The sequence below is a fragment of the Gymnoscopelus microlampas genome, assembly GCF_963454915.1.
Source record: "Gymnoscopelus microlampas genome assembly, chromosome: 9".
NCBI lineage: Eukaryota > Metazoa > Chordata > Actinopteri > Myctophiformes > Myctophidae > Gymnoscopelus > Gymnoscopelus microlampas.
In genome coordinates, this window is record NC_139946.1 from 13,114,605 (window position 1) to 13,141,359 (window position 26,755).

The 26,755-nt window shown below is 42.3% G+C and overlaps 1 protein-coding gene across 1 annotated transcript; it reads right to left on the reverse strand.

The window, feature by feature from the left end:
- Nucleotides 1-5,167: 5,167 nt before the first annotated feature.
- tmem59l (transmembrane protein 59-like) lies at nt 5,168-25,240 on the reverse strand (the record flags this gene model as incomplete). The annotated part of the gene is made up of 8 exons (XM_084067468.1): nt 25,048-25,240; nt 22,794-22,899; nt 20,187-20,281; nt 18,795-18,947; nt 8,932-9,037; nt 8,566-8,680; nt 5,687-5,804; nt 5,168-5,326 (listed from the first exon to the last, which is right to left on the reverse strand). The coding sequence occupies exons 1-8, from the start codon at nt 25,201-25,203 to the stop codon at nt 5,168-5,170; spliced, it is 1,008 nt and encodes a 335-aa protein (XP_083923594.1). The 5' UTR covers nt 25,204-25,240.
- Nucleotides 25,241-26,755: the final 1,515 nt, after the last annotated feature.

The window sequence follows — 26,755 nt, forward strand, 5'->3', positions numbered from 1 at the left end:
CACTAGTACTGTATATATGCAGGCCATTTCTCCTCACTTTTGATAAAGCCCAGAAACGGCGCGTGTCAGACATTGAACACTGACAAGAACGAGTCCTATAACTCCTACTGTAGTTTCAAACGTTTTAAGGACAATATCTTCAAGTAGCATACTTGCCTTTAAGGAACCCGTGTGAATGTTTCTGCCGTAAGGTACGCCAAAGATGGCTGCCTGCCTGCCACAGCGATTCAGTCCCACGCAGGAGTCAGTCAGGACCACTTAAATGAGCAATGATACGTCTTTAGAAATATAAACTCATGCATGAGTTTATAATATGTCTACAGGTGTCGTGTCGGCTATCTTAACACAGCTCCCCGTTCACTGATATTAAGCGCATATCTTCAAGCTCACAGCTGCAACACATTGTGTCAATTTGTGTGGGCTTCTAAGAATAAATCCGGCTTTAGCCTGACATCTTTTAAGATAACTTTGGGGCATTTCTATTTCTATTTCATTTGACAATGGAGAGACAATAAAAAATAGGGCAGAGACAGAGAGGGCGGGATGACACGTGACACCAGCCCCAAGCCTATATTCACACATTCAAACTCAGGACTTGATTGTCAGTAGGCTAGCTGTAGTTTCATCATTAGGTTACACTTAAAGAACCACTTCACCCATTTTCATTCATATATATATTCATTCATATATATATATATATATATATATATATATATATATATATATATTCATTCATATATATATATATATATATATATATATATATATATATATATATATATATATATATATATATATATATATATGTATGTATATATATATATATGTATGTATATATATATATATATATATATATATATATACATATATATATATATATATATATGTATATATATATTCTTTTTTTTTCTTCATATAAACATTTTAAAGGTAAGAAAAACAGGCATTTTTGAAAGTGAGTAGGGCTTTACACTCCTTCGCTACTTTTGGTAGGGCATTCCACATGTTTGTTGCATAGCAGGAGAACGAATTCAACCCCTTGTTTGAGCCAAATCTGGGTTGGACGTGATCAGTGGAGCGTGTTGTGATTGTGGACTTCATTTACGTTTTTGAAATACTTTGAAAGGTACATGGGTATCTTAATGTTGTGGTGTATCTTGTATACCAGGCCCATTGCAAGTTGCTGTCCTCAAACCTAGCCATCTGACCCTAGCAAAATGAGCAGGGGTTAGATGAGTTGTAGGTTTAAGACCAAGAAGTAGCCTTACCAGTTTGTTTTGGGATGTCTGGAGCCTTGTTGTTAAGGCCTTAGTGGTGTTGTGGTACCATGAGGAGCATGCATAGTCCAAGTGACCTTGGATGAGGGCCCCTGGTAGGTAGGTACCGCCGTACCGGTAGGTAGGTTTCTGAACTGTCCAGAGTTTAATACCTTTATCATTAAAACCGGGAAAGAATCTGTGTCATTTTAGATTATAGCATTGGTTATCATCAAAAATAGCAGGTATACAAGCTCACAGCAAACAGTTCGTGCTGCTTGCTAGCTTGTAGCCATTTTTGAAAAGTCTTGAAAGTGTGAGAACTACTGATTTAGTATTCTGATACATACACTGATACAGTAACTTGTGTCCCGGTACTGTGATGCACCAGACAGCCGGCAATTGGAAAATGGCCCCTGTCCAAGTCCTAACCTAACCTACCCCCCTACCCCCCCCCCTCCCCCTCTCTCCTTCTCCTTTTGTACATATTTCTCACTCTTCATACCAGTAACCTGTAAACTGATTGTATGACATTCTATAGTAGTTGTGTATATCTGTCTGTCTCTTATATGTCATCATGATTTGTGTGCATGGGGAACTCATTTGAAACAAGCTCTGTGCTTTTATGAGTCTTCCAGTTTAGTAGACCTTGTATTGTGAATTTGTACTTCCATGTACTGTTGTTCTCATGTCTTACTAAATAAAGTACATCAATCAATCAATGAGGCGTAGCAAAATTCCCCTTCAGCCCATCATTTTTCTTCTAGATTTTCTCCACAAGTAGAACTCTCCAAGTGTCCATCATGGTAGTAATGTGAGACCAGTGGTCCTCAAACATTTTCATGACATTTCCCCCAAATTGTATTATTTTGCAAAAACAAAAACAAAATGTGAGCAAGGGACCTCCATAAAAGATCTATGTTGTTAAAATGTTTGTTAAATGATGTTAAAAAACCCTTTGTTAGCTTGACTGTAGGGTTAAAGTGGTTATTGATTGATTGAATACTTTATTACTCAGACATGTAATCAGTACACGGTACAGTCAGACATTATAAGGCTAAAAGGATTAAATTTATAAGGCTAAAAGGTCCTAAACTGATTTTACCACCTGGAACCGCCTCACAAGGACCCCCAGACCCCACTTTGAGAACCAGCGGTGTAGACAATTAGTGTGATAAGTGACTTTGTGAACACCAACAAACACTTGCAACCTATACAATAGAAAGCAAATGATGCAGGAGGCACAGAAGTACCCACCTCTAATGTGTAACGATGAATAAATCACATTCAATTAATAGGTCTAGAAAGAAAGCAATTGTTAGGGCTCAATTCCATTGTTAAGTTTGTGTCATCACACAAGGTCACATTATCTTTCTTGGCCACAATTGGATGTCTACAACATTTCTTCATGAACAGCACCTGGACTTACATTACATGATGATATTGTGACATTGAAACCGATAGTCTCTGGCGCCACCGTGTGGACAAAATGTTAAGTACTCAAACAATATAATTGTGTGTGTGGGAGGAATGGAAAGGAGAAAGGGGGAAGATTGAGAAGTGAAGTGCATGTTTGTATGTGAATGCACGTGCATGTTATTTAGTCTGCGAAGAAGAACCACAAATGATTTCCAGATGCTCTTGGTGGGTTTCTCCACACACACGCATGCATGGAAACACACACACACACACGCACACGCGCGCGCACACACACACACACACACAAAGGTATATTATCCTCTTCAAGGTTCAGTGTTCTTGAAAGACACTTGCAGCCACTGATTTATTAATTATTATACCATGAAAACACTTTATTAATTATATCGTAGGTATCATTATTTGAAAACCAACAAACCAATAAAAAGGAAAAAGTACAGTTTCAAATGTCTATTGCCTACAACGTGATAAATCCTCCATGAACCGGGTCTGAAATAGAATGGCTTTTTGAATTTCAACCTTTCACTTATTCCCTTAAAATCAGGTAAATCATGAGAATACTGTTATTACACAATTCAACATTTACAATAAATAGCAACACAAGAAAAGATCACAATTCTACAGTAGATTCCTGCCATACGGGTATGGGTGGTTAAGATAAAGTGGTGAAGCATCACTAGCATGCATGGTGTGTTGCCTACATAGCCTCGATTAAAAGGAGAGCATTACGGGACACCAAAAGCGTTGAGAAGAAAAGCCTTTTCTTTTTCCCTTTTCTAAAAACATTGCAACTCCCATCAATAGCAAATGTCTAATGCTAAAACCATTACATAGGTTATCCCTTCATTTATGTGCTCTATGGCATACAAAATAGTCGACTATTAGAAAGCACATGGCACGTTTAAGAGCTAAGAACTCCTTAAGTGATATAGGAGTAATAACATGTTCATTATTAATACAGTAATAAGCATTTTCATCCTGTGTCGCTTTTCCCATTCTGGAAAAAGTGGTACAATGTATAATTTTACAGACATAGCAATTACATTTGTATGATGAATTTACTGTACATGGCACTTCATGACACTAACAGGTAACTCATGTTGTCTGAATAAATACAAGGAAATAAAACAATAAATAGCCATTGTAGTTTCTCATTCACATACAGAGCCTCAATTCCAGTTTTTTCCTGCCGAGCTTGCCAAGTTGTGCTGCAGTTGCATGAGTCTGTTCACCACACACAGATATATTATGTGCATAAATGTGCAATCGTGCACAAACGCGCCTCTCTCTCTCTCTCACACGCACACACACACGCACACACGCGCACGCACACACACACACACACACACACACACGGTGCCAATAAGCACATCGTACCTTCTTTGTGTAGATAGTACTTTATCTGCCAAATGTCATAAATGTGTGAGTGGCTAAGCTCATCAGATAATTATTTTACTTGAGTGTGGCAAAAGCAGAAGCAGATTTATAATCTACAGCCTACTACTAATAGCTTTTTATGTATTCCCACACGCAGGTGGAATATTTAAGGACAGCATAATTACCAAACAGTTCGCATCGCTGATTCTCCAGGAGTCCATCTAAGGTGAACCAGGTTATTGGTCTCTTGTACCGCTCACCACCCCGCTTTCAAAGAGTTTCATTCATCTCAACCCCCCACCCACCCTTCCACACACCCACACACACACACACACACACACACACACATCCATACACTCACCCTCACACTCACACTCCACCTTTTTTCTGTCTTGGCAAGAAGCCACCAATCAATCCAAACTGTCTGTGAGAATGACTTCACCTCCAAATTGAATCTCAGCATGTGCCCTCTCCTGTCTGCACTTGACATGAAAAAAAAAAAGCGCCCTGAAAGCTTTCAGCCCTAATTCAACTGCTCTCCTTGACTCCCGCATGGCTCGCAGACATTTTAAGTAGTCACATTTATTAGTTGCTTTATGGTGTCCTGTCGATAAGCAGTGAGCGCTTTGATCACTAAGCTTTTGGAGCGTAGCGGTAATGTCTATAGCGATACGGCTCCCAGGATGGAATGACTTTATGAAATCTGTACCACGAGAGGTTGAGCGTGGTGTGAGTGAGCAGCCGGCTGACGGAGCCCGTCATATCAGATCAGATATATAATGACAGCATGATCTGTAAGTATGTACAGGAGTGCCATGCGTTATAAACATAATTATAAATGTAAAAAAACAAAACAAGATCTGATGGTGGTGAATACTGTGTGTGTGTGTGTGTGTGTGTGTGTGTGTGTGTGTGTGTGTGTGTGTGTGTGCCTGTCTGTGTGCATGTGCCTGTCTGTGTGCATGTGCGTGCGTACGTGTGTCTTCCTTTCTCGTGCATCCCTTTGATCAAGGAGTGGATTTTTTAGACAGGGTGTTTACCCCTGGGACACAAGTTAAGTTGCCCCCCCCCCAACCCCTTCCCCCATTTAGTCCCTTTTAAACACATGTCTTGTCGAGGTCAACCTTGACCGGCAGTGGGCCCGCCTCCTGGCACTCCTCTGATGGCTTCATGGCGACCGCAATCACCGGAGTCAGGTGGTAAGGGTTGACTTTGTGGGCATCGTCCAGATACTCTTTATCTCCATTTATACTCAACTAGAAGGAAACAAAGACAGCCAACGGTGGCGGTGTAAAAAATAAAATCCTGCAAAGTATTGCGATAGAAAAGAATACTGTAACTGCACCTTTATGTGGAATATGAACCTGTGGTTTGCTATTGTTTAATATATAAAGATCTTTATTTATCCATGGGGAAGTTTGGCTGAGCGAGTATGTTATTTATTTCTGTAATGCACTGCTTCACGCCTACAGCTACACAGACTCAGACTTGGGGACTGGCCAGTTCAACCGCAGCCTTCTACGGTCTACTGTTCAGCCACCAAGTTGCTCTGAAGGCATTGATATAAAGTACACGTTGTACATTGTATAAATATAAACAGTATATAGTGTACATACCTGTGTCTTCATGTGCTGCTCTGGTGCGGTGACCAGACTGGCACAGCTGAGCCACAGCATGACCATGATGGAGAGGAAAAGGCAGGCAGCTAAAATCCACCGCGGAAGACCCGAACGCCTGGAGAAAGGAACGGTGGAGACGAGAGAGGAGGAATGGGAAAGGAACACAGTGGTATAAGCAGAGCAAGACGTAGAGATGGACGAGTGAAAACAAAAACCTACGCACACATTTTTTTCATCTGGTCTTTCCTCTAAGAGAAACCTTTCAAGATTCAAGATTTTATTTGTCACTGACCTATCTATAATAATACAATCGCGTTAAAGGGGCGGGGCGGAGTTTGGCATGTTACCGTTTTCTCTGCTATGTTGCAGCTATGTTCCAGCAGACCACCGGTCCAATTCCCGCCACATTTGGCCGAAAAATCGATCATACCTCTAGCCTTTGGACTGTGTACTTTTCATTGCTCAGCATACATTTTGATTCGTTCTTTGGGCCATATTTTGCCTCATTTGCATCTATCCATCTTCTTCATGTAGCTTCCTCCACACTGCATGCCTTACGGCCCTTTGCTGCCTCCCACAGGTCGGGAGTATAACGCAGATTGTAGCTATTATCTTCTCAGCGCAAATTACATTTTCGCTCAGTAGCGCACAACTACTCCACAAGCACATCCCTCCATTCTCACACACACACACACACACACACACACACACACACACACACACACACACACACACACACACACACACACACACACACACACACACACACACACACACACACACACACACACACACACACAACACGGCATGCAGTGAAATCCTCAATGTTCATGTGTCCAAGTAATAGTCTGTGACGTATAGACAGGTTTCCTGTTAGTAAACATGAGAGGATATGACCGTGCAGATCCGGGGGTAGCCTATAGAGGGCGCCATTACCCGCAGCAGCTCTGGTCAAATGTCCATTCATAAAACAAATGATCTTCACCGGGTTTAATGAAAGTAGATTAAATTATGCAGTTTGTAATACCTTGTTTACTCAATAAAAATGATTTGTCAGAAGTTGGATCTGTTTGTATATAATAGCAGCATTATGCCTATTATGCCTATAATAGCAGAATTATGGCTATCTAACTCCTGAACATAACAACAGAGTGAACGGCGCAACAATTCGTTCCCCCCGAGCATGCGCAGATTGCGCATTCTGCTCTGTGATGACGTCGTGCGGAAATCCGTCTATGCGGAAGTGCTTTTTACACCTGTCTAGGTTATAGGTCTGTCTCTGGCATCAGACAGCAGCCATAAATTTCACTTTGAAAAGTCAATCTGTGTAACTTAAGTAAATATTGTTTACTATGTCGCTACCAGTGAAGATGTTTTTCTCCAAAGTCAACGCGACAGAACTGCTGGTATTTAACGACGTGGATTGCTTTGCCACTGCAGGTTTCAGGGCATATTTTCCTCTCATACAACAGACACACATTTGTTCCGAGTTATAAATTACATTTTGTTTTCTGCCTCAAAGCCAAATGAAGCGCAGTATACCTGTGAGATGGGAGTGACATTAGAAGTTTTCTTTTATCCCTCAACAGAAGTAAAAACATCCTCAGTGTTCATATACAGGCTATCCATGTTTCACTCAACAGTGTAAATGTAACCAGTACAAGGTACACACACACACACACACACACACGGATAATGAACGTCTACACGCTCTACTGTCTCTGTCTCCGATGTGCGGGCCAGGCTACTAGAAGTGAGGGCCGCGTAGCGGCCTGAACGTCTAGTACAGGTACAAGCAGCGAAAAAATATTAAAACAAGAAAATACAAAATAAAATAGAAAGACAATAATGAAGAATAATATATACAAATACACTGATAGGGCTATACGCTAATACTTAGGGACTTGTCTTAGACAGGCACAGTAACTTACGATTAGCAGTGTTTCCGTGTGCTGTCAATTCTGATAAAAAACAGCAATGTTCACCCAAAAGGGTTTTGTTGTGAGCGCTTTATACAAGATTTTTTTTTTAATGTCTTTATTGTCTTTATATCTTAAGTGAAAGTGTAAAGTCCAGGGCGAAGCACACACATTTAAAAACATTTACATTTTCACAGGTGCTGGACAACATTACGTACAATAAAAAACAAGAAGGGAAGTCTGCACACTGCAATGAAGCACCCAGGATATATCTTTAATGAAGACAACGTTTCAACCCAACAGGGGTCTTCATCAGGTCAACAGGTCATCACCTGATGAAGGCCCGTGTTGGGTAGAAACAATGTCCTCAATTAAAGCTATATCCTGGAAGACTTCTTCTTTTCAAAGTGGAAATGATGGCCTACGGGGGTGGCGCTAACAGAAAGGCCACGGGGTCACCAAAACCATAGGGGTCATCCTCATCCTCTGTGGAGCATGAAGGCACAATTTCACACACAGGAGGACGGAGGATCTGGATCTGGCTGGCTGGACTGGGATCTGGCTATTGTCATTCTATCGCTAGTGGGGATAAACATTATTACACCGTCATATATTTCCACAGTAACTGACTAAAGCAGGGGTCTTCAACATTTTCAGGCCAAGGACCCCCTAGCTGAGAGAGAGATGAAGCAGTGAGCCCCTCTATATTGTATAAAATTGTGTTTCAGATAAACCTTTGCTGCTCTTTTTTCCCTCTACATCTTGCCAAAAATAGCCGATCTACAAGCTCACAAGCGCGAGGCGTTGTGAGCTTGTAGATCTGCTATTTTTGGCTAAAGTTCTAAGTGCTGCTAGTTTTGGCTAAAGGACTAAACTAAACAGTTTGGTAAGTATTTACTGGGTCATTTTGCAGGATAAGCCCTTTGCCCTCGTTGCCAGCAAGGTCTCCAAGCTCACCTTGACATGCAGCCCAGGAAGTCATGCTCCGCGGTGGGGTCGTCTGGATGTTGCGCGGGGTGCTTTCCTTTGCCTCCTGCTTTGGCACCTCCCTTCTCACCGTGACCTCTCACACCTGCACACAATTCAGCGCCGCTCAAATGAAACTGATTGCATTTGATTTGTATTCAGCCAGTGAGTAGTGAACCTGGCAGGGGGAAAATGCAGCCCTTGGCTGTAGGTTACAAACAGAGCCAAGCGCAATCCCAGGGGTGTGTGGAGAAAGGTAAACAATATTCAAAAAATCAGTGGGGGAGCGGCGGAGAAGGGTGACTAATCTGTGTGTGTGTGTGTGTGCATGCATGTGAGTGTGTTATTTATTCTTACCGTGGGGTCCCAGGGTGTGAGAGTGGACCTGTGGCCAGGGCTTGTCGGCCACATTGGAGCGAGGTGCCTGCAGCTCGGGCAGAGAGTACTCCATTTCTGGCTGACTCTGCGGAAATAGCATCAACAAACGCACTCAGCCATCAAAGTAGCAATTATAGCATAGTAGCAATAGCCGCAATTATAGAATTCACCGGCAAAAATGACAGAAAATGGGTCTGTTTAACGGAGTGTGGTTGCACCACAGAGAAGCTCCAGCTAAGAATAGTTGGATGGGAAAATAAACAGAACTGAGAAATACACAGCAGGAGTTGGATAAACTCCATATTGACAGGACAGCAAAGGAGAGATGAGCATAATTTTAATCTCAGAACAGAAGCAGCGTAACTTGATATGGCAAATAAAAGGATTGCACAGCAATTTGTCTTGTTGACATTGGTGCAACTATGGTATAGTTATGCTATACTGTAAGTGCATTCTTGCTACAGACACAAAATAAGACCTAAAATGCAGTACAAAACACTTTTAGTCAAAGAGCAGACAGTTCCACATTTATCATTCTTTTCGTATTTGTGAGGCAGTGACAGGAAACAGAAACATAGGTGTCATCACACCTCAGGGGTGTGGACAAAAGAGATTAAAACAAAATAAAAGGAAATGAAATGTAAATTATAAAACCCATCTCCCTCATTGTGATCCTGATGAAGGGCTATGGAAGCAGGAGACATGTATGAGCATTCAATATTTGGAACTATACCTGTGTGTTAAGTGTTTGAAATGATTGGTCGTCCGATGGCAGGCATTACTTTCGCATTCTTGTTCTCTCTGAGTCTGAGCACACCAAAATACTTTCCAAATCTACAGTGGTTTTCGCAATAAATAATGTAATACTGAATATTACAGTATATGAATATTCTTCATTTACAATGGAAGTCTATGGGAGTCTCTCTCTCTCTCTCTCTCTCTCTCTCTCTCTCTCTCTCTCTCTCTCTCTCTCTCCGGTTTGATACGCATTAGGTCATTATAATATGGCAGCATTTTTGTCTACTCACTCTGTCTCGGAGGAGGGCTGTGGACAGTTCAGAAACCCACCTCCTCTGAGAGACAGAGGAGGGCTGTGTGTGTAAATAAAAATGGTACCAAAATCGTCTCTGTCGGGTGGAAACCCTCATATGTCCAAAACTGTTACTTTTCAGGATTCAAATTCAAAGGTTGCAGATCTACAAGCTCAAAACGCGTCGCTTCGCACTCGTGGATCTGCTACTTTTGATGCTTTTGTGTGACACTGTAGTATGATCAAGAAAAAACACAAAAAGCTAGAATATGGAGATAAGAGGTTTCTGCCCGACAGCAACGATATTCTAATTTGCATTAGTGGGGACCATTTATTTCAAGACACAAGATACACCCCTCGCAAACATGCACAGACAAGCATATACAGTACGTGCGCACGCGTGCGCACACACGCGCACACACACACAGTCACACACACACACCATTCATTACATGCACTGTGTGTCTGGATCCCTGGAGAACTCATTAAAACAGGATTCTAGTTCCCCTCTGTTGACCCTCGCTCCACTAGAGCAGCAGTCCTGTCCAACAGTCACAATACTACTGCTGGCCTCAGCAAACCACACACATACACAAAGAAGCATTGATGTGCACAACTGCACATACATGCAAACACTATCTCCTTCATGTAGCCACACATGTGCATGTGCACGCACTCACACGTACACACACACGTACACACACACACACACACACACACACACACACACACACACACACACACACACACACACACACACACACACACACACACACACACACACACACACACACACACACACACACACACACACACACACACAGTACATGCATACACAGTAGTAATATTTTTAGTATTTGTGATGGTTCATTGGATCAATGTAGTAGTCCTCTACTCACCAAATCTCTTTTCCAAACATTCAAAGAAAATTGCATATCCACAAGCTCATGTGTCGCAATGCTTGTAGATCGGCAATTTTTGCCAAATGTTCCCCCCAGACTAGGGATACTGAGGTTCAATTGGTTAAGTATCATTGGGTAGGGTTTCCCATCCCCCGACTGTGACATGAGAGCAAAATGGCTGCCATGTGAATATGGTCAATATGTTGTATCCTGTGTAATGATTAAGTAAATTCATTCATGGCTTCGTACCTCTTTGGCGATAGCATGAGATGTTTCTGAAACACACCATGTTGTTGAGCTGGATTTAAACTGCACTGCACCACTTGGCTGCCGTGTGTTTTCGGCACTGGTTTGTTTACACTTGTGTTTTATTTTACACCGTGACCCCAACTGAAATGCTTTCGAGTCGACTGTACACTTGCGTAAAGTGAATTGACGACAAAAAAAATAATCTTGAGCTCCGCTTGAAAGGCACTCAGTCAATGTGGAAGCTCTAGTTCGTTTTCCAAAATATTTACAGAACGTCAAACTTTTCGCCGTTGTCAAAGTTATTTCACAACCGGTTTTATTACTGCTATAGCTAGCAATGTTTTTTTTTTTTCCTCCGCATTGTGCATTAAAACCAGATGCACCACTAAAGGAGAGGCCAGGGGACGAGAGGAGCACAACTGAGGAGGAGGATAATTCTCATTGGCTGCAGACTGGGGAGACCTCGCCATCTGAACGAGTTGGGTCTGAGAGCTGCATCTGTAATGCATTAGTAAAGGGGATGCCAAAGGTCCTCTGGCTTGGGGGTGGTGGCGGTGGGGGGGGGGTAGAGAGATAGTAGAGGGAGAAAGAGAGATAGAAAGAAAGAGAAAGGGGGACAGAGAGAGACTAGGGATAGTGGGGGGGTGGGGGGGGGCAAACAATTAGACAGGAATCCTACTTCCTTATTGGGTTGTGTTGGGGGCTTGGGTGTGTTGTCCTTTTGCACTGGATTGTATAATGTACTGTTTACTGTGCTGTACTATACTCTACACTGTAACTGTACCGCACTGTGTTGTATTTAGAGCCCGACCACATTTTTGGGTCGGATGGCGATCCCAATTTCGGAGAGTCCTAGACCTAGACCACCGATTACCAATGTTTTGACCCATATTCTGTCAAAAAGTGCAAAAGCTTCTGATCAATTTGAAAAACTTAAATTTGATTAAAATGTCAATTGATAGCCTTTAAGTAAAAGCACAAATAACTTTATAATAGATTTTAAAAATGTTTACCATTCATTTTATTTTATTTAACAAAAGAAAAAAATAATAAGCCGGAAGTCTCGCTAGACGAGATTGAAATCTCGAGATTTCAATCTTGTCTAGCGAGACTTCCGGGGGTTTTTTCTTTTGCATAGTGTCAATATGAAAAGGTTTTATGCCAGGGGCCGAAGACGAAATTGACAATTTCGATATAAAAAATAGCAGATTTTAGCCGATAGCAGAGCCAACAAATAAATGAATAAAGTGGTTAAAATGATTGCTTTATTAACTATACTTTTGCTGGGGACCCCCTGGAACCCCCCAAGGACCCCCGGAACTCACTTTGAGAACCACTGTCCCTGATGACATCACACCCCTGCCAGCAACCTCAGAGAGTCCAATAAACCTGAGGTTGAAAAACACTGTTCTTAATCAGATTTCTTCCATTGTATTAATTACGATATTTACAGTTGTGATATATACCATATATACAGTATAGCTATCATAAGGAGGGGAAAGAGCGCATGGGTGGGGGGGGGGGGGGGGGGGTGTTACATGGAAAATGGGTCTCAAAGCTGCTTTCAAACCACGGACATTGTGATTATGTGGTTGGTCCACTAAACTCCACCAGGATGTGCGCATGATTTAACAAAGTGAGATGTTGCATTGACACTGCAGCTTGACAAGCCAGGCAGGCTCAAACTTTCAAGCATTACATACTGCCGTTACATCACTGCCATTTGCCTCGTGACTGTAATTCACTATTCTCTTGAGTGTGTCTTTCTTTAGAAATCATTCCAGCAAAATGGCCACAGCGATTGTCAACAAAACGGTGTAGGAAGTTCACTCCGTGTATTCAGCCTTGTATTCGCGAACAACAATACATTCAATTTGTTCTGCAAGGCAGCTCACTAATGGCACTGCATGGTATCGGCGGAACTCCACTTGACTACTTACCTTTGTTGTTTTTCAATTGGGAATGAGCAGTACCTAACAACACCTGGTGGTCATTCTATGGTATCACCTCCGTCAGGGGTACAAGCCCAGGCGAGCTGAGGCAATACCCAAAGGGCATGTGAAATCACTGCAGAATCCTGACTGGTCAGAGAGAACTGTCACTAGCGTCATTGCTTGACGGCGGACTCCCCACACACTGCATGGAATCTGTTTTTCTTGGACTGCAGTCGCCATTGTTCTTTAACTCCCTTCTTCTTTCTTTTCTTTTTTTTTTCTTTTTACCCCTTTTTTATCCCCAATTTAGTCGTTATGCCAATTAATTCCTCCCTTTGTCCTACTCCTCCCGCCCAACACTCCCTGCTAACAGGTGCCGCCACAGCCCTTAGGAGTATGTGCAGTGACAAATATCACCCGGCTTCCCTCGCCCGAACACGGGCCAATTGAGTTCGTACTGTGCAGACACTCGACAAAGCTGGATGCACCGTGGTGGATTCGAACCCCTAGCCTCCGCGGTGGTGGGCAGGCACTTTACCACTGCGCCACATGAGTGCTCTTTAGCTCCTCCCAAGCAAGGGATTGCTGTTAACGAGCAGCCATACTTTACAGAGGTGGAAGAAGTACTCACATTAGTTACTATAAAAGTATCAATACCACACTGTAGAATTACTCTGTTACAAGTAAAAGTCCTGTATTCAAAAGTGACTAGATTAAAAAAGTAAAAGTACCATTTCACAAGTTTTCAAATGTATAAAATTTGTAAAAAATCCTTTGAAATCCTTGCAGATCTACAAGCTCACAATGCGTCGCATCAAGACGCATTGTGAGCTTGTAGATCGGCTAGGCCGAAATGTTTATAGGGCTGAAGTGGGTAATGTTTTGTAATAATAATCAAAATCTACAAAGTAGCTACTAACTAAAGTATTCAAAACATTGTAGTGGAGTAAAAGTATAATATTTGCCTCTGAGATGTAGGGGAGTTGAAGTAAAGTACTTGAGTAAATGTACTTTGCACCACTGATACTGAAGGGGTACTATCTGCAGTGGAAAACGATGTATGTCGTCCCAAAAGCGAGTCCAGTGGAGTTGAGCCAGTGCTATGCAGTGGAAGAGTGCCATAACATTATAGAACTCAAACGGACGTCAGTAACCAGATCAATGTTGTCCAATACCCTCTCCTATCACTGCAGTATATCACAGGCTGATTTGCTTGAATAACAAGCCGGTACAGAGAGGAGTGAATGGGTGAGAAACAGCTATTTTCAACCAAAATGTCAACAAACATTTCAGACTGTTAAAGCATTCATGTATGCCTCAAAAACCAAAACAAATTGACTCTGTCACTCGATACAGCCAAGAGGCAGCCGGGTTAAGAACATTATAACACGTAATTAGAGCATCACTCAAAGTGACCCTACTTTATGTGATATGTTCACAGAGCCTCCTTCTTTTTCTTACAGACGAGCACCTACCTTAAAAGACAAACTAGTACGCAGTGACCTGGTCCCCTTAATAAAGCAGAGTTGGCTCTCCAAACCCACAGGCAATCGCAGATGTGGCAACTGTAGCTATTGTCATCAAATTGTAAAATCTAATATGTTCAAGGACACTCATGGGCCTGGAACATATTACATCAATACGTTTCGTCAATGGTAACACAAATGATGTGGTATACAGGTTGGAGTGCGAATGTGGATGCATTTATGTAGGTCTAACCAAACGAAGACTGAGGGACCGGGTGTCTGAACATGTTTATGGCACCAGGACATGTAATGACAAGTACCCTAAGGCTAAACATTACAGACAGGCTGGCCATGGCAGCCCAAGTTCCCTAAAGGTTATGGCGATTGAGGTGGTCCCCAATTCCCGAAGGAGTGGGGATAGACTCAAACACCTTTTACAAAGGGAAACCTTTTGGATTTTCAAACTCAAAGCTATGGCGTTTCCAGGTCTCAATGAGGAAATAGATTACTCAAGTTTTTTTTATAATTGTTCTTTTCTGCTAAGGGGTGGGTTGGAATTATTGTAATGTATAGGATGCTGCGACTTTTGTGGCTTGATTATCCTCACTTCTGGTCACGTGCTGAACCTACTATGATGTCATTTTCTACTCAGTGGTTTGTGAAACACATAGCCTTTTCTTGTTTTCTTACAGACTGTTTTCTTCTTTTTGTTTCTTTTTGTGTGTGTTTTAAGTGGTATATGTTAGGTTTTTATGGTGGGTTTTGTAAGGCTCTACAATTTGACTTGGTGTGGTTTTTTAGCCTGCCACCAATCTGTATGGTAATGAGCCTATGATGTCATGTCCTATAAAAGCCATGTTTGTTCTGCAATCTTGTTTAGTCAGTCGCCCTGAAGAAGGCATCGTTGCCGCAATGCATATGTGCATTTTTTATTCCTGCTATGCATTAACCAAACTATTAAAGGCTTTGTAACTTTTCCACAAGAGTGCCTTGGTCTCATCCCTTTTTTTGCAAACATTTTAAATGTAATAAAAGAGAATGCATTTAATCCACATTCTCTTGAATTATAGGACACCATTTTCTTTCCCTGATCCGACCTTCTATCACCTCAAGCAACCTTTGTTTTCCCATAATCCAGGATTATGGTTGAGAGCTGACTGCAAATGTCACTATAATCTGAACAAACTGCTACTGCTGGGATACATGATGGCTTCCTGTTTGTGCATCGCCATGCTTTGAGGTTACACACAACTTATTTCGCCTCACAGCTTCATATAGAGCTGCTACTCGCACTCGCGCACACACACACACACACACACACACACACACACGGGTTCGACTTGATGCCCCCACTTATTATGGATGTCCACACTGCATGATTTGCATCTGGCGGCGGTGGCTTGGTTTTCCCCCTCGGCCGTGCCTCGGAGTTAGCCGGGCTTTTTCTGTTGTGTCTGTACCCGGAGAGTCACTCTGTCAAGTGAGTGGCGGTACGCCAGCTGCCCACTAAACACAGGCCGGTTAGCCGTCTCACCACCACACCCCACCCCAGACCGGCCTCCCACTCGCTGCCTCAGCTAACATGTCACTGCCATAAAACAAACCCATCCATCACCACCAGAACCTAAAGAAAGTTTGCTAATTTCACGTTATGCTGCCACTGTGTGTCTAGTCCAATGGTTCCCAAACTGGGGGTTGAGACCCCCAGGGGGGTCCCTAAATGATTTGGGGGGGGGGTCCCCAGATGATTAGCTTAATGTGCGACATTGTTTTCTCACTCAACAGTAAACAAACCAACATAAAGTATACGGTAAGTGCATACAGGGTATCTGCACATTTCTAAAGGGACAATTTAAGGACATTTAAGACCCTTTTAATACCTCTAAAATGAAAGAAATAAAATAAACTAATAATAAAAACTTTTCAGAAAATGGAAAAAAGAACCTGTGTTCCAATAGATCAAATTTAGTTATCATTTAGTCACAAGCTCTTGTTAAAACTTTTCATTGGTTCAATATTTATAAAACCCACAGGACCACTAAACCACTTTCACAAAAAGGAAATTCTCCAAAAATAGCAGATCTACAAGCTCCCCTTGTAGATCTGCGTCATTGCGATGCGTTGTGAGCTTGTAAATTGGCTATTGACACTGTATGACGAAGTGGGGCATTCATTTACGAAAAACCATAAATCGAAATATGGATACACAAGGTTTCTACCCGACAGCAATGATATAAGATATAATCCAAAAGCTGGCTGCCTATAAGAGTAAGCATAGACATTAAACATAAAATAACGATTAAATGAAATATGAAAATATAAATATACAGTATGTATGCATACATGTTTATAATGTAGGTGGAATGTCATGACAGTGACAATTCTTTCATCTGAATAGTCATTTGAACTCTTTCATATGGTTAATTTCTAATGAACAGAAATTCCAGTGAAATGTAATCTGATCAAGAATCCACTGTGGTCCCGGGACCAGCTGTTTGAGAAAAGCCAGGTATGGAAACTATATGCAGACTGCACAACTTCCTATGTTAACCACACTTTCCAGACCAGGTTTGAGAAAAACCTCTAAATAAAAAAAATATAATATAGGTTTTCCAGTCCAGGTTTTGAAACTCACAGGAGATGGCAGGGTAGCCTTGTGGCCAGTGAGGAATTCTCATTATTTAAATTTGGCTTCAGGCCTAAGTGGAAAAGTGCAAATTAAATGAGTAATACATAAGTATATCAACCAGCCCAGAGCAATAAGTCTGTCTTTGGTCTATTCACACAGTCTGTCTTTTATAATTCCCCTTTAAAAGTCTAGATTGAACTGCATTCCTATTAACCTCACCAAGGACTTTGTTCCTTAATGTATTTGATTTCCCCTTTAAATCTTGAAGTTGTGTTTCCACCCTTGGGTAAGTTCACCGCAGCTAGCCCTCCATCTTATGAATTATACATGCTACTGGGGTAGTGACACAACTAAGTGGGACATTTTGAAAACACTTTAAAGTAGCGTCACATTTGTTCTGGGCTGCGTAGTATTCCATTCTATACACTGTCACCATCGCCCTGCCATGTGCCCTTGTTCACTCAACCTTCACAGACGCACACTCCAAAGATGTGTTGGCAGTGGCACTGACCCAAACTCCAAGGCGCCATATAGTATATAAATATATATGTGTAGAGAGAGAGAGAGAGAGAGAGAGAGAGAGAGAGAGAGAGAGAGAGAGAGAGAGAGAGAGAGAGAGAGAGAGAGAGAGAGAGAGAGAGAGAGAGAGAGAGAGAGAGAGAGAGAGAGAGAGAGAGAGAGAGAGAGAGAGAGAGAGAGAGAGAGAGAGAGAGAGAGAGAGAGAGAGAGAGAGAGAGAGAGAGAGACTGTACATACCAAGAACATGCCAAGACACACCTTATGGGATCTTGTTTGTTCATTTGGTTATTTCCTTTATGATGTCAAAACAGACACATCTACACCCATTCAGTCAGCAGCCTCTGACTCTGTCAATACATGCATTGAGAATCCTGTGGCTAGGCTAAATCCTACAATTCCACAGTTACAACCCCTTTCTGAAATGTTATTATTTTAAACCTTTAGGAAATGCTGTTGGAATAAATAACATTGCTCTACAACTGATCATCATAGCTTTAAGCATTTATCCTATTTAGAACGAGCAAGCGCCCGCCCCCGTCCATCGAGTTCAATGGACTGGTGGCGCCATCTTTTGAGGTTTGACGTCATACAGCTATAGAACAAAATGTAAGCCAATATTGATCCTGTCAGAAATTAACACTTTGTACCAAGGCACACTGGCACAATGCCTTGCCTGTAAGACACATTGAAATGGAGGGAATTCTAGGGCTGGGCAATTATCCGTAAATATATCAAAACCGGGATTTAGAACCAATAACCGAATTAATCTTGCTCTTATTACCTGTTACCTATCCACTTCGTGCCTTGTGGCACATAAGGCCTTAATCTTGCTCCTATACTGTAGGTTAAGAAACAAGTTTTATTTTACAACAAATCCACATGAAAAAATGTCTAATAGATTTTTGATAATCAACTAAATCGATTAGTCTAAGCCCTATATTATGCTTCGTTGTACAATGGTAGCATGCAAAGATTGCGAAAATAGCCTGTAGATTTGCTATTTTCACTATTCGTTTTTTCCGGAATCGTTCATTTATCATAAGAGAGGCAAAAGTTTGAAATAACCATGATATTGGTTTGAAGTCATATTGCGAAGCCCCAGGGCGTTCTCACCTGGAACACCACCACTTTGCCATCGTCAGCCTGCAGGTAGAAGGTCCAGGTGGATGAGATGAAACTCTGGGCGGAGCTGACGATCTCATTGCACCAGCTGCTCAGAGCCTCCATAACGGAGGGCTGTTTGGGGCGGTGGGTCAGGGCCTTCAGCTGCACAGGATAGGACACAACGCTGGATCATCAGCACAGGGACGTGTGTACAGGTGTATGGGGCAAGCTACTGCATGTTTGGTTTAGACAGAACACTGTATCATCAGGGCAGGGAGGTGTACAGGTGTGTATGTGTGGTGGCTTTGCGCTGTGTCGGCTATTGTTGGTGCCTGGCTGTCATAAATCGTTGCTGTCGAGCAGAAGCCTCTTATAATCTTATAATGTGTTTCATCAATCATGTGTGTTAACTTAAAACAGAGTGTACAAATGTGCACCCCTATGGGTCCATTTGGTTATATTTGTAAACTATAAATTAACACTGAGGATTTTATGTGTAGACCAAGGGCCCAGCTTGAAAGCTTCATATGAATGGCCTGTAGTTTCGCTGTTTTACCCCTGCTGGTGTCGGAAAGAATTTATCTTAACGCAAGTGGATGGGTTTTTGACAAACTTTAAACTAGATTTTCTTACCTTAATAAAGCTTGCCATAAATACTATACACTTCCAGTCGCTAGTTTAAAGTCTCCTTTCAATCATCATGATATGCGTTTTGGTAAACTATGGTCCCATTTATTTTAAAATTGACGATAAAAGTAGGTTATGCTCTAGGAGGGGCGGGATGATTTGATTGACAAGCTACACAACCAATAGCATTCATTCCCCGCCCCCGCTCTTGATTGACAAGCTACCCAACCAATAATGGTCTGGTTTCATTCTGCAGGATATGACAATATGACGCGATATTGAAAGATGGCGGATTTGAAATTGCTGAACAATCGGCTTCATTTGCGGTCTGTAGAGTCTAGGGGCGTAACGCTGTCCATTCTTTTTATACAGTCTATGGTGTAGACCTACTGGATATGTTGCTGTGGTATCTTTAATATGTCAACGCACTGTTGCTTTGTTCACCCACTTGCTTTGTATGCCCTTAACTTTTGATCATATGTGGACATAAATAAAAAACATTACCTGTGTGTGTGTGTGTGTGTGTGTGTGTGTGTGTGTGTGTGTGTGTGTGTGTGTGTGTGTGTGTGTGTGTGTGTGTGTGTGTGTGTGTGTGTGTGTGTGTGTGTGTGTGTGCGTGCGCGCGTGCGGTAGGTGCTACTGTTTGTGTGGTGCACTGCATGAGTTTGTTTGCTCACTGGTGTGGGTGCCAACAACAACAATAAGAACAACATGGATCTGGCTGTGGTTGACGTGGGGCAGAGCCACTGGCTGATGCTCAATGAGCATTCTCACCTTCCTCCTCTTGATCTCAGGTTCAGAGGGCTGGCTGGCACAACCAGTGCTGCAGGCATCCTGCTCCAAGAGCTTGACGTATGCCTCCTGGCAGGCTGGAGAGGCAGTTATAGACAGAGAGATGGAGAAAGATGGGGGGAGAGAGAGAGAGAGACAGACAGAGAGAAAGAGAGAGAGACAGAGAGAAAGAGACAGAGAGAGAGAGACAGAGAGAGAGAGACAGAGAGAGAGAGACAGAGAGACAGAGAGAGAGAGAGAGAGAAGAATAGAGAGGGGGTGGCGAGAGGGGAATAGAGAGACAGATAGAGAGAGAGAGAGAGAGAGAGGTATAGATTTAACATTACATCCCATTATACACATATAGGCAAGACAGTAAAATACTTGGGTTTCAACTCCTCGACATTGCAGCAACAACACGAAATAGCTAAAAAATATTTATAAATATATATAAATTAACTGTAGAAATAGAAGTAAAACCTGGTGCAAAAAATAAGCACATAGGTGGAGAGAGACAGGGTAGAGAGAGAAAAGAGAGAGAGAGCAAGAGAGAGAGAGAAAAGGCGGGATGTGTGTGTTTGATGCATGAAGGTGATAAGAAAGAGTGAATATATAAAGGAAAAAGAAAGAAATATAGAGAAGGATAGAGAGAGAGAGATGCATCATTATTTGGGTAAAAGAGAAGAAGAGGGTAAATGAGTGAGGTGCAGGTTGTTAGTGTATGATATACCGTATGTACAAAAACAAGAGAGACATCATAAGTGGGTGATTTATATACTTCATCATAATATGTCGTAACCAGCTCAGTGCCCTTGTGGTTAGAGTGTCTGCCCTGAGATTGGGAGGTTGGGATTCAATCCCCTGGCCGGGTTTTACTACCAAAGACTATAAAAATGGGACTAAATCCGTCCCTGCTTGGCACTCAGCATCAAGGGCTGGATTGGGAGTAAATCCCTGGGACATACTAGTGTCAAGTCCAGGCGGTGTACTTGGCTGGGGGATGTACCTGTACATCAAGCCGCCTCACGCCTACGGAAACTGGAGATACTGACCTATGGGCCACATGGCTAAGGAAGAGTTGGTTCCCAAGGCTACTTAATAACTTACTTATTTATATGCCGAAGTACGACTGACTATAAATTAAGCATTACTCTCTGCCTTATTTAACATTTTTAAGAACACACCTTACATATATTTGATATTGTTGTTTTGCTATATAACGTTTTCTTTTTCTAATGATTATCTTTTGGAAAAAACTTCCGGAAACGCAGAGTGAGGAGTAGATGTGTTCTCCCTCTGCTCCCTCCTTCATATCCATACCCATCGGAGTCCCATTACTTTCCTCAAAACTTGACTTTATATCAAATAACTAGGCGAGTCGTTTGATTAACACTAGAGCTGCCAAACTAGCCAAGAAGGAGTCTGTGTCTGACAGTACGTTTTAACAGCGGGCGACTCTCGGGCGATCGCCGGGCGACATCGTCCAAAAGAAAAAGAAAATCCATCTTTCATCGGCCCCCCGCCCACTTCGCCCTATCGCCAGTAGTTGCCGGCTCTCATAGACATATAATGCACTTCCGGAAAATACTATCCTGATCGCCCGCTGTTAAAACGCACTGTGAGGATGCTGCTGCAGCTAGCGATATTAGCATGCTGCAGCATCAGCGGCCCTAACTGATTTGTTAGAAGACCCTTTTTCGGCTGAATTTAAAACAGCCAACAATAACTGCAATTCGTTTAAGCTTTTACGGAAAATAATTTCACCCACTCTTTTCCACCTATAACTTGTGATTTGTCAATACACTTGAGGTTGAAGTTGAGAAGTTGATCTCCAAACTCCCAGCAGAGACTATTCATTCACTACAGCATAATCAAAATTGGAGGGGTGGGGGGGGGGTCATTAAGGCAAAGCATCTTTCTGTCTGGACTTGGAAAGAAAGCAAAGCATACGATTGATTTCCAATACAACAGCCCACACTGGCTGGCTAACACCAAAATCAAGTGCAGAGGGAACGTCAGCGGTGGTAATTTGTGTTAAAGGGGAGAAAAACCTTTCGCAGCGTATGGATCTAGGAGACCTTAAGTTACCACTAGAAATGCTATTTTGCACTGCTGTACTGAACACACTGTGTGTATTTACTTGTTATAGCTCATACAGTCTCTTGTTGCTGTAATTTAGAACATTCATCATGCTAGAGGTGGTATGATGGCATTTATGTCAAAAGAAATTAAGTCAGTTTCCTTTCCTTTGTTTTCCTTCTTTGCTTTTTTCTATCTTTCTGCTGTTTTCTCGCGTTGAATTGTAAAAGCAAACTTCTGAAAAAAAGACGAAATTCCAATACCTAGATTGCTGGGCCTATATGCAGGGTGTGCAACACCACATGGATCTACTTTATTGTTTTCTCCTGAAGGTCAAGCACATTGGTTGCTATTAAAGTAACATTTCACTTGACTTGGCTTGACAATCTAACTGGGAGGTAGCAGGTCTATGGTCAACTATATACCCATAAACACCCCCACCTTGTAACAAAGACAAACAAAGTCTGCTGACAGACAGAAAGACAAACAGACAGACGGTGTGGTTAACAGACAGATGTAGTAAAGTCTTACCTCCCTGACACTCCTCTCGGCTGGTGTTGAAGCCAGCATCACCATTGACAAACTGGCAAATGGAGTAGAGACGACAGCCACGGTGACACGCATTCATTATGGAGTCCTGCACACACCATTGGGGGGGGGGGTCAGAAACAGAATCAACTTTGTCTCAGCACAGGTTTACAGGTGTAAAACAGTGGGTGAAATTTGTTTTTGTGCATTGCAAGCTCCATCGATTTTGTTATTTCCATAAGAGAAAGGGAAGAAGAAGTGGGGGGGGGGGGAGATCAATAAAAGATAAACAAATGATCTACATCTACACATGGTACCGGATATCTCTCCGGTAAGTACCTATCCGGTGGTATCCTGAGGTAAGACATAAGGTGCGGTAAGTAGGTAAGACATAAAGGTGCCTGAGCATAGCAGCAGATATATACTGTTATGCAAAGTGACATACTTTAGGCTCTTTATTAGCACAGAGAACTGTAAGAACTGTAATGACAAAATGACATGGGGGGTTCTTAATGTAAAGCCTGACTGTCCAATACATTTCAATCAAATGTGGAACTAAGTTCTAAATATTAAAAGCTTGGCATAAACTGTACATTCTGGGCTACACAAAAGTAGGCCACAGTGTGGCTGACAAGATGAACACAAGAAAATGGTCTATTTCTACCAACTCGTGCATATAGTCCAACTTCCACTTGTCTGCTGGCTGCTTTTCCTCTGCAAACTAACAGAACAGCGCCTTCTTGTGCAAGAACAAGAAGAGACAAAGAGATTCTATATATCAGTGTCAAGCGTGTCTGCGTTTCTGCGTTTCTTCAATAATTCACAGTCTGTAGGGACTATCACACATCGACCCGAGAGACCCGACCCTTCACACAATGCCCCGTTTTATTTAGGGGAATTTGATTTCGCAAACAGGAAACAGCTAGACAATTAGTGTTCAATATAATCCCTTAAAAACTCAATGTGTACACAGAATACACAGAGTGATAACGCGCAACTTGCAAGTCACTCATTTAGATGCATAATGGCAGCGCCAGCGATATTGTGTTGACGGTAATTCTGCTGAGTTGTTGTGCTTTGCTGTGCTGTACAGGCCTAATCCATTTTGCAGCAGTTGTGCTGTGCTGTGCACAGGCTGCCCTGCATGATGTCTGAACATTAACCACACCTGAACACAAGATGAGCTGACAGAAATACTGACGAGATCTGGGTGAATACCAAAACGCTCGCCCCAAGACACAGTCGCCCCCCCCGGGGCAAATCCGGCGGTATTCACCTGGTATTCCTAAACGTAACCTCAGTAAACTATGCCTAATAAACCTAACCTTATTCCTAAACGTAACCTCAATAAAACGGTGCCAAAACCTAACCCTATTCCTATAATTAACCTCAGTCAAACTATGCCTAACCCTAAACGTATTTCTAACATTTTCCTCAGTAAAAACAAATACAAGAATACAAGAACCGCTGGTACGCGAAAGAAAAATGGGGGCGAGCGTGTTTTGGGGCGAGGCATCTGGTTACCATCTGGGCAGCTATCTATCTGAGCCGAGCTCCTCAGCTGCCTCCATCCCAGTCTAATCTGAGTTGTACCCAGTATTTCAAAAGCCTTTATTAGTAGACTAATAGCCTTATATGGTTATTTATTTAGCCCTGTGTAAAGGCAACAGTCCCGTACAGTCAGAGGCTGTGCATAAAGACAGGTGCGGGGGCCTCGTCGTGGATAATTGCACCTCACACGATTAGCTGAAAAAGCTTTAGTTCATTGGAAAGGCTGATGCACGTCGAGTTTGGGAAGAACATTTGGTAAAAAATAGCGACACAGTGAAGTGTATAAGTATTTATTTTCGGCCCAATTGTGCACAAATAGCCTCATAATGTCCACAAAGACGCAGCGAAAAATCGGAGCCAGTTTATTAGCGCATGGGTGACCAGTGTGGGCTACGTTACGCACCAACCCAAACACACGCATTCATGGTATCAAATTTCATAATAACAGACCTGCCATGTCGATATAGCATAGGCTACAGCCTGATGCTGTATATTAGCAAACATTTCGCTCTATAGCCACTGAAAACGTCGGACGGCATTAGCACTAGCTGTCAGCTTGTTGATGACAACGTATCAGGACTACTGCTCTGCAGAACAGAACAGAACAGAACAGCCTCGGCTATAACACAGCATTATAAAGCCTCCATCAGTCCCAGGCTGGGACTGGAGAACTGGAGACTCCCAGCCCGGGGGGGGGGTAACTTACTTTAGCGGGGCTTTTGTTTTTGATGGCGATCTGGCATTGCTTTTTGCAGTAATTGATGTCGCCCAGTTGGTTGTCAAACAGATCTGAGGATGCCGCCGCAAGCCCCGCAAGGAGAAGCAGCGACGCCAGCGCACAGAAGCCTCGGGACCGGAGCATGATGTCTGAAGGACTGGATGGATTAGATCACCCACTCTCTCTCTCTCTATCTCTCTCTCTCTCTCTCTCTGGCAGCTGAAAACGCAGGATCCCGGTTAGGTCGAATGGATGGATAGATAGATGGATGGAAAGGATGGTGGTGCTGCCTCAACCCGATGATGATGATGGCTATCTGCTTTCGGTAATCTTCTTCTGCCTCTGTCCGTGCTCGTCGTGTCGTCATCGGAGCATCATCACGCACGTTGCTGCTCTGCGCCCACCACCACCAGCACCAGCAGCACTCTCTCAGTCAGTGCAGAGGGAGACACACCACTGCAGCAGTGTTAGCCTATAATATGATGATAATATGGCAGTGATCACATAAACCAGGCTGGGTGGCAGATGTTCTGCTATAGTAGAAGGCTGAGCAATTTATTTTAACTGTTAGTTTATTGATTGATCGTTCATTCAGAATCGATACATTCATAGGAAGGCCCCTTGCATTTAAAGATCAGCTTGGATTAGGTTTCACAAATGGGTGATGAGAAATAACGTCCAAACTGTCAAAATAAACCGATTTTTTGTTTTGTCTATAAAAGAACGGCCAATTTTCAAAATAGCTTACTGAGCCTGCGTGTCTTCTTCCTTGGGTGGTCAAAACTAAAACTGCACATGATTAAATAAACCTGCCTAATAATCACAGTGGGAAAATAAATAAACTCTAAAATAATTGTGTTTACTCCACTCCACTGCTGAAAATAATGTGATGAGGTAGCCTAGAAGTACACGTAGGCCTGGCTTTTTTCTTGTTTTTGTCCCGTTTATTTGTTTAGGTGGGGGGACTAGGCAGGGAGGGGAGGGGTACATTTTGAGAGCAATAATGACTTATGACTGTGTGGGAAGACAAGGGAGGGGCAGTGTGGTGGAAAGTAAGTAAGTACATTTACTCAAGTACTGTAGGCCTACTTAAGTACAATTTTGAGGTATTTTTTACTTTAGTGAATTATTTCCAATTTTCAGTGCTTTTACTTACTACTCCACTACATCTCTGAGGAAAATATTGTACTTTTACTCCACAACAATTATTTGAAAACTTTAGTGACTAGTTACTTTTTAGTTTTAGATTTTTATTACTAAACATACATTAACCACTTAAGATCTATATGTATTTCGGCTATTTGAAAATAGCCGATCTACAAGCTCACAATGAGTTGTGATGCGCTATTTTCAAAAGATTTCTATTTTGAACTTGTGAAATGGTACATTCTGGATTCTGCACAATGACTATACTTTTACTTTTGGTAACTTTAAGTACATTTTAATGCCAATGCTTTTGTACTTTATTCACTCAAGTACATTTTGAATTCCGGAGTTCTACTTGTAACAGAGTATATATCTACATTGCAGCATTGATACTTTTACTTAAGTAAGAACTGTGAGTACTTCTTCCACCACTGACAAGGGAGGAGCATAAAGTATCAACTTGGATGTTTTAGCTGTTGAGGGAGTGCACCAAGCAGAGCCACTACAGTGGAGTCAAAAAGCAAAGCCTGTGATGTACCTTCATGCCACC